The sequence below is a fragment of the Plasmodium cynomolgi genome, chromosome 9 (genome assembly GCF_000321355.1).
Source record: "Plasmodium cynomolgi strain B DNA, chromosome 9, whole genome shotgun sequence".
NCBI lineage: Eukaryota > Apicomplexa > Aconoidasida > Haemosporida > Plasmodiidae > Plasmodium > Plasmodium cynomolgi.
The window spans coordinates 1,756,731-1,766,370 of record NC_020402.1 but is presented as its reverse complement, the minus strand read 5'-3'; the positions used below and the strand labels follow the sequence as shown (position 1 = coordinate 1,766,370).

Genomic DNA, 9,640 nt, shown 5'->3' with positions numbered 1-9,640 from the left:
ACATGTCGGGTTTAATTAAATTAGCTATAAAAAATTAAGTTTGCTCATTTGAAAAAAAAAAAAAAACTAATTAGTTTGTTGTAGTTTCACACCTCTTCTTGAAGGGAAAGAAGTTGTGGGACAATTTTTTAATTAACTATTTTTCCTTGTGCTTGTATGTGTGCGCGAATGTGTATGTTTATGTGCACACGCCCAAGCCTACACACCTACGCCTGCGCCTACAACTACGACGACAGCTACACATGCACACTTTGATGTGTGAACTTTTTTTGTAAAAGCGCTTGTGCACTTTCACCACGGCGTATCTTTTCGTACGTGCGGATGTGCATGCGCACGAACCCTCGTTCCTCACGAGACCCCTACTTGCATGTGTGTACCGTAGCTTTCACGCCTTGCAGCAAGTTCTCTCAAAAGGCGTAATAAGGGGAGACGATCAAAGATCGTCACGAGAGACGGGCCAGCGCAACAGATATATTCACATGCAAGTGCGTGTCGAACTAAGTTTACTTTATCGGGGACAATCTTAGTTCGATGCACCTGCATTTGTCGAGCCATCTTTTTTTTTTTTTTTTTTTCCCGTTCGTTGTACAAGTTGCACAATTTATACTCCTTATCATCGATTCGATAACTCCCACATGTGAATTGGCAAATCTACCGACTCCACAGAACCGATCACTGTAGGTACCCATATGTACACATCACTTGGGAAAGCGAAAAGCGTTTCTTCGTAGAGGGACAGTAAGATTGATACGTTGGGAAAAAGGGATAAAAAAAAAAAATACATACGGTAAAAAACGAATAAGGGAAGAGCCCAACGACGAGTCACGTCGGCACCCGCGTGGAAACGACAACCGCACACACGAAGAAGCACGCATATACGGGAAGATACAGGCAGATCCCGGCGGACACATGCGCACCACTGCGGAAGCGCCCCTTCGAACAGGTGAACCAAAAAAGACAACGAAATAACGCACGAGGTATTATAGTAAAATTACGCTCATCAGTCACTTAATTTTTGCGTGCCTCCTCCTATTAAGTCTCATGTGTGACACTACAAAAGAGGACCCACTGAGCATACACACCAACATTAACTAAAATGAGTAACTTATCTAATTGGACCAATGGCATAGAAGGTGAGAGAGATCAAGGAGATATGAAGGACACTAACAGGGATCTACAAGTCGGAGACCCTACATATGAATGCAGGATGAAAGGGCTGCAGACATTGGGGTGTTACAGTGAGGTTACTAATCTGGGGGAAGCGGCTAGTTCATATATGCAAGCCAGCCAACAGGGATCTGCGAAAGAATCTACTCACTCGAATGTTAGCCTGGGAAAGGAAAGTCACATGTGTGAACAAGTGAGAGCAAACAATGACATTCGCCTTGAGAGGCACGACTCGTGTGTCAATAATTTGGCGAACTCGTCGTTCGGTGGGATGGAAGGGCCCCTACAAAATGTTGAACCAGATCAGGGTGACGCAGGCATACTTGGGGGAGGAAGTGGCCAAGCAGGTGGTCCAGCAGGTGGTCAAGCAGGTGGTCCAGCAAGCCTTCAAGCAAGTGATTACCAAAATGGGCTTATGAATGACCACCCGGGTAGCCACACAAATGACCGCGGAGTTAACCCGGGCGAGGCCGAACCCCCAGTAGAAGGTCAACAATCCGTCGAACTGAACAAAAATAATTTGCACGACGGACAAAACGAAGAACTGGGGAACCAAACGAGCAGCCATCTCCCGATCGAAGAGGAACAAGCGGATGGACATTCCAAATGGAGCCTCCAAGAAGAGCATAGCAAAATAACAAACGAAAAAATTACTGAACCCGTGCAAAAAGAAAATGAAGACTCAAAAAGAGTCCATTCGAGCCATGTCAATGATTATACATTTTTTGGACAACGAGAAAGGGAAGCAGTAGAGGTGGAATGTATGAGGAATGAACCTGTCAAAGGTGAAACATTGCTAGGGGAGGATCCACGTGGTGATTACTGCGATGCTGGTAACGCAAATTTATTACCACCCCTTCAGGAGGATCCAAACGAATTGATTAGTTCGGTTAATCAGTATGAACATGCTCAGGTAAATACATTCAGCAGTGACTCCAAGCAAACACACGGAGAAGGTGAGGAGGAAATGAGACCCACTTCTAAAGATAACTCGAATGATGAGATCGCAAACAAATTAACAAGTCCATCACCGGAGGAGGAAAAAAAAGGAAATTTTCAACATAGAGGAGAAGCAAAATGAAAAATGTAAAAATGACGACGAGGTGGTAGAGAAGGAAAATGGGCCAAGAGTTAGTGCCCCATCTGATGCGGCAATAAATTGTGAAAGCCTAGGCACTGATGCCAGTAGAAGTAGTGACAGCATGGTAAGCAGCGAAAGAGCTGTGAACCAAATCGAAAAGAATGATCAAACATGGATCAATTGTGAAATAACTCAAAATGAATACAAAAAAAAAAGAGACATTACAGAGGTAGGAGATGATTCCCATTTAAGTAACGCTAAAAAAAAAATTAATTTTTCTAGCCCCGTTAATAATACCTTAACGTGTGACCACCAGGGGAGTGGAAACTGTGATGATGTCGAATTTGAGGGAAGCAAAATAAGCACTGCCCCGTGTGGTGCATTAGGGTTTGATGCGGCACAGGCCGATGTGGAAGGGCCCTACAAGCCAGATATAAACGCATGTGTGTCCATGCCATCTAGCGAATTGATAGCTGCGCACGGAACGGAAAATATGCCCCGTGAGGAAGCCACTGCAGGAAGGGAAACACCAAACGATGCTTTACAGCCATGCGACATTGCGCACCCAAGCGGCATTGCACTTCCAAACGGGGCTGTGCGTGAAAACGCCCCGCCGAACGCGTGTACTACTTTTAACGCACCAGAAAATGTAAGTGAGAAAATGCAGGACCTAGCAAGACTAGAAAATCCTGACACAATGCCTACCTCGGTGTACTCCAAAATGGATCCTATTCCTTCAGAAACGCATGCAGGAAATGGAATCTCCCCACCGAATGAGGTCGCCCCTGTGGATGCACCCTTGACAAAATTGCCATGCGCACCTTTTGACGTACGTGACGCTGAAGGGAAATTCCCGAGGGGAGAAAAAAATGGAAAAGATGGAGAAGATGAAAAAAGCATAGGTAAAAGTGCAAATGAAAAAATATTAAGCAGCCATACAATTGAAAACAACCTTGAAAGCGAAAATAAAGCAGAGCGTAAAATAGCTGTAGAACACGAAATAGCTGTAGAACGCGACATAGCTGCGAAACGCGACATAGCTGTGGAACGAGAAATAGCTGTGGATCGCGACATAGCTGTGGAACGAGAAATAGCTGTGGATCGCGACATAGCTGTGGAACGAGAAATAGCTGTGGAACGCGACATAGCTTTGGAACGCGAAATAACTGTAGAGGGTCAAAAAAAAACGGAAAATATTAAAAACGAAAAGAACCCCAACTGGGAAAAGAACCAGAAAAGCGAAGAAATCGCGTCCAGTGAGAAAAACTACAAAGGCCAAAAAGGCACACCAAGAGAGCAAACCGCGCAAACTGCGCAAACCGAGCAAACAGCGCAAACCGAGCAAACCGCGCAAACCGAGCAAACAGCACAAACCGAGCAAACCGCGCAAGTAGCACTTCACACACCGATGGAGCAAACCAAGCTAACCGCGCACACGCCAAACTCCGCCGCGAGTTCCCCCCCAGTTAGGAGCAGCATGAGCTTCAACGAGGTGCCGCTGAGAAACCTGAACCAGGGCCTGAACCATAAGCAGATGCAGAGACAAAACTCGAAGCAGTTCCCGTCGCAGCACGTAGAACGCTACCCGTCCGACAACCAACCGTTCGCCATGGACCAAGAGACAAACACCTTTTCGACAAACCTCCGCAGCAGTGTCGAACCTGTAGGAGCCAACAACTTGCAGAAGGATCCCCCTATGGAAAATCTAAAAAACGGTGCTACCATAAACGATCACGTGGACATGAGCACATTAGGTGTAGAGAACCAAGGAGAGGAGCTGAAGGGACACCTGTCCTATGGAACGAATGGAATTACCGATGGTGACCTGGCTCGGGGCAATCATGTGACAAGTCTCAAAACAGCTGGTGTGACAAGTGCCCACCACAGTGGGAATCGTCTAAACAGTGCAAACAGCGGAGCTAGCCGACGTAGTGGAAGCGGCGTAAACGGGGTAAGCAGCGTAAACGGGGTAAGCGGCATAAACGGGGTAAGCAGCGTAAACGGGGTAAGCAGCGTAAACGGGGTAAGCGGCGTAAACGGGGTAAGCGGCGTGAGCGACCAGGGCGCGGCCAACTTCATCAACGGAGAGCAGCTGGAGAATTACCTGAACGAGCAAATGAGGACGAGCAATCCATTGCACAAGGAACTTACAATGGATATCATCCCCAAGCAAATAATTAAAAAAAAAATAAGTGAAGACACCACCATTCAGGAAAATGACAACGATCACATCGAATATAGGAACAAAGAAATGGTGATGAGAAAAGTTAGTCAAGATACGATCGTTAATGATATGATGGAAGATAATAATCTATCGATGGAAAGGAACAAAGAAATGATTTTTAAAAAAATTAGCCAAGAGATACCCATCAGCAATATCCATAAGCCAAACGTTGGTCACGTAAATAATGATCGCTTGATGAAAAACACGAGTCTAGACACCACCATCAGCTGTGTGCACAGCGAGAATGTCGGGAGTGTGGGTAAGGACATTATCCTGCACAAAATGGGTAAGCAAGAGACTGTGGGAGAATTGCTTGGCGGGATGAACGGCATGAGTGGCATGAGCAGGATGGGCGGCATGAATGGGGTTGACGTGGTGAGCGGTATGGATGACATGGATGGCGTGGACAGCATGAACGGCAGAAGCGACATGCACCACGTGGACAGCATGAACGGCAGAAGCGGAATGCACCACGTGGACAGCATGAACGGCAGAAGCGGAATGCACCACACGGACGGCAGAAACGGCAGAAACCGCATGCACCACGTGGACGATTCAAACGAAGAAAACACGCGCGACGACCTGTACCACCAACACCACGTCCTGTATAACCACAGCCCGCAGAGCGAAATGAATGATCGAAATTTTAAAGAGGAAATGAACCTGCAAAGCATGATGGGTTTCCAAGACCATCAAAATCTAATTAGCTGCACACATAATGACAGCCTGGGGAACCACTGCGAGGTAAACGGTGCACATAACGAAAGCCTGAGGAACCACTGCGAGGTAAGCGGAGCATATAACAACGGTCTGAACAACCACAGTATGCACAGCAACACCAAAGAAGTAGACATGAGCAGTAACGTAGATTTCACAGATGACAAATACAGTCAATGGTTCGACACGATCTACACAGTGTGCGTAAAATTGGACGACCTCTGCTGTAAATTGAATTCGGATTATCCTCACTCCATGCACATATGGGAGAGTAACGGAAACCCTAGTGTATACGATTTGAAGAGTGCATTTCAGAACAGCAACAATTTAAAAATATTTTCGCAGAGGAGTAATCCAGTAGATAAAGTTCCTGCTGGGGTTGCACCAACAGTTCCACCGAGCATTTATAACGACCTAAACAGCAGTGACAGCAGTGCCAATAGCAACTACAGGTATGCAGTTACTCATGTTAGCAACCACAACGAAGGAGTCATGAAAAACCATGACCAGTTCGTACATGATAACTTCGAAAATAACCTTTCTGCACATGTAAAAAATAATTCAAAAGATATTGGACGCATGTACGGAGTGAGCAACATGAACAACAACAATCAGTATGTAAAAGATTTGGGTCATGTCTACTCACCTTGTGACGAACATTTAAAGAGGATCCAAACGAAGAACGAAGATGGAAAAAGTGGCAGGAAAACACAACATGAGTATGCGCTCCACAGGGAGATGTACAACCATGGAAATAGTAACGCCCTGCAGGATAGTAGCCTCCTTTATGACAGAGAAAAGAACGGTATGAAGACCGACATTGGAGTTATACCTGGTGCGCTTTCGAAGGACGCCCTGGAATTACTGCACGCTTACGGCAAAGCAGACCCGAGAGTGAATGACAGATTTAAGGTCGAACTGTACAACGCGCCTCCCCAGTACGTTACACACGGAGATGGAACAGACGGGGCAAACCACAGCAACTGTGGCCACCGCGGTGCCACCCCCTTCAGTAGCGGCATCCCCACAGTTATAAACAACGGCAGTACCGGCACACCCCCCCGAAACGGAGACTCCCTATCCATGGCCAAAAATTCAAACGCAAAGGGATTAATGCAATACGTGAAGAATGAACACAATGACGGATTCAAAAACGCAAACGATGCATCAGCAAACACCACCAAGAGAAAAAAAGGAGGCAAAAAAAACACAGCCAATAGCAACAAAAGTGTAGAAAAAAAAAGTATAAAAAAATATGGTACGGTTAGTAAAACAAATACCAAAATTATAAAAAATGAAAGCGAATTTGAGTACCTGTTGGAGTTATCCGATAAAGAAGGCCCTAACCTAGAGAACCCTGATGATCTGAAATGTGATGTCGCAGGAGTTTATTGGGACAAGAGGAGCTGGATTGCCTCCTGGTATGACAATGGCAAGCGCTATTACAAATCCTTCTCTGCAAAAACACATGGTTTTTATAAGTCTAAATTCTGGGCAATCAAAGTTAGACTCTCCAAAGTTAAAGGCCAAACCATATTTGGGAAGAATTGCCGCAAGAATAAGGACGTCGATGGGAGTAACCCTGTTCATAACAACCTCACCTTTAACAGCTCCATTGTAAGTGAGAACAATAACGTACTTCTTGGGAATATCTAGCTAGCCATGGCACTTTTACCTTTACGTCAGGGGGAAGACACGGTTATTTTTTTTGCCCTATAGAATTGGTACATAAAGCAGATGGCTGTATGAACAGTAGTATGTAGGCTAACTTGTGCATATCAACCTGGTGAAAAAAAAAAAAGGGAATACTGTTGGAGGTGGGAAAGGAACCACGCGGTGGTCGTACCATGCCCCGTGTGTGTTAGCCCCTCCCCCCAGTTCAAAGTCCCCACGGGCCCACGCCGAACGGTACGCCTCTTCATTTCACTCAACATGAAAATGCTTTCTTTGTTTTTCCGAAGAAAAGAGTGGCTCACTCTGCTCTAGCCCTCCCCTGCGTCCGCGTGTGTGTAGCTGGGCGTGCCGGCTCGCGCTCAACCCGGCAAAGAGGGCCATTCCGGCATGCAAAGGTACGCACGCATACATACGTACATACAAACACGCATACGTACACACGCACATACAAACACACACACATACAAACACACACATATATATATATTTATTTGCATTTCCATTTGCCCCCTTTTTTACATACGCGAGAGTTCCCTTGTTCGCCCAATTGCGTTGTTTCGTGTGAGTGTGTGCAAGTATATATTTACACATCTGCACAATGATGCTTCTGTGCACGGATTTACTTGCATACGCACTCGCTTAATCATCTGCTCACCCCTCACATGTTGTTCTTGGGCACGCCTCCTCTGCCCTGTGCCCTTCTTGTTGTTCTGTGTTGTCGTGGGGATGCATTCCCCCGCCTCCCATTGTTCCTGCAACCCTGCAGTCATTTCACACGTCTCCATGTCACCATGTCAGCATGTTACCATATCACCATGTTACCATATCACCATGTTACCATATCACCATGTTATTATGCTACCATGACACAGTGCTACCACCTCACCACATCACAGTGTTGCCATTTTTTTTAAGGTAAAAACTTAAAACATGCAATCAAAGGAGACTCGTAAAGACTGAGTTGCGCATATTTTAACACCCCGTTGTTGCCACCGTGAGGAACAGATATCGGCGGTTCATCCAAGGGGTAAAACCCTCCCTGGGGTGTGATGGCGGACGAGGTTGGCACCCCTCCAAGGGCGAATACGTCGTATGTATATGTGTTCACATCTACACAACACAACGTTGATATATTTACAAACTTGGAAAAAAAAAAATAATAATCATGACGGAGCTCTGCTCAAAGCACAACATCGATGTGAACGCCCTATTCGCACGAATGGGGTGCTCGCTAAACCAGTGGTCCCCCGATGATGGAACGCCTACCGTGTGGAACTACCACACAAGAGGGCAACCAGCACAATAAGGAGATAAAAAAAAAAAAAAATCACAAGCGCAATGTCCTATTAACAATATCAGCACACTCCTTTGCATTGTCAATATAAACAGTATGAGTCGCATCAGGCAAAATAAAATTCTCGCTGGAGGGAAAGTAATTCTTTATAATGGTTTGGTACTGCGGCATGGTATAGACTAGGTCTGACTTCTTGCCAATGATGAAACTGCAGGGGTTGTGATACTTGCGCTCTTGGTGATTTAGTGGGAAGCTGAGAATGTGGGGGAGTTCTCTCCATATGGTATCCACGTTAATTTTCCACACCAGGTTTTTTTGCTGCTTGGCGGCCGGGCCCTCCGAACAGCCAATCGCGTCCGCAGCACCGACGAAGTCCGTCCCACCCATCGGCTTATCCATCACTCCAGCTGCATTCCCCGCCGCGTCCGCCTCTTTTGCTGCTTTCTCCGCTTTTGCCTCGTTCGCCTCTTTTGCTGCTTTCCCCACTTTTGCCACTTCCTCCCTGAGCGATGTGCAGATGAACTGCTCGAAGGAGCTGGATATGTCCGGGACCTCTGCTCGGAGGTAGGCCACAAACTCGGCCTTGCTCCTCGGCCGCATCTTCGTCTTAATGTTAAAAAGAATCTTCGTCATGTAGCTAATATTGTACGGAAGCTTCACATGGCATTTCTTCTCATTATAATCAAAAGGAAGAATATCCATCACCACTAGGTGAGAAAAAAGAGACTGATTTTTTAGAGCACAATACATGGACACCTTCCCACCTAAACTAAAACCAACTAGACAGCATTTCCTAATGTGAAGCTCATCCAAAACTTTTTTTATGTCACTTTCCATTTCTTCATATTTCATACTATCTGTATGTTTTGAGTTCCCATGGTTCCGTAAATCGAGGGTTACAATTTTACTGCTTTTTAAGCTTTTGCTAAAAACACGAAAGTTATTTTTGCTTCCATAGCACCCGTGAATTAACACTATCGGGGTGCTACTGGTCTCTTCCTTGAATATATTTGTATTATCAGAAATGCTGACTGCTATACCGTCGACTACGAGATCTGCTTGACTACCTGGTATTTTTGTTTCAAACGAGCCGAAGAGGCGGCTACTCACTGGACTCCTTTTCCCACTATTCCAGGTGGCACTACTTATTCTCCTTCTACCTTCATACCATTGCACATAATTTACACACCTTATTTTGTTACACAGATGTGTAATGCTTCCCTTCCTCAGAACACTTCTCATTTTCTTTTCTCCTTCACTTGGGTGTCCACCTTGTCTGTGGGATCCTATGGGTTCCCCTCCGTTGATGGGGAAGAAGCACTTGCAAAGGCTCACTGCGTACAAGAGCGCACAAATGGTTCGCGCAAGTGGTGAGCGCATGCCGCTGCCACTACTGCAAAGCGAGGCTGCCAAATGGATATGCTGCTGCTTCCCCCGCCACAGGCTTCTCCCTTTCTTCGCCTACTCCAAATGTACACTCCGC

At 45.9% G+C, this 9,640-nt stretch overlaps 2 protein-coding genes across 2 annotated transcripts; one reads left to right on the top strand and one right to left on the bottom strand.

Annotated features, from left to right (window-relative positions):
• Positions 1-1,096: 1,096 nt before the first annotated feature.
• PCYB_094870 (transcription factor) lies at positions 1,097-6,845 on the top strand (the record flags this gene model as incomplete). The annotated part of the gene is made up of 1 exon (XM_004222602.1): positions 1,097-6,845. The coding sequence occupies one exon, from the start codon at positions 1,097-1,099 to the stop codon at positions 2,246-2,248; it is 1,152 nt and encodes a 383-aa protein (XP_004222650.1). The 3' UTR covers positions 2,249-6,845.
• A 1,346-nt stretch (positions 6,846-8,191) lies between these two features.
• On the bottom strand, positions 8,192-9,550 carry PCYB_094860 (hypothetical protein; the record flags this gene model as incomplete). The annotated part of the gene is made up of 2 exons (XM_004222601.1): positions 8,735-9,550; positions 8,192-8,410 (listed from the first exon to the last, which is right to left on the bottom strand). Coding segments are annotated over exons 1-2 (1,020 nt in total), but the record flags the coding sequence as incomplete, so codon positions are not given.
• Positions 9,551-9,640: the final 90 nt, after the last annotated feature.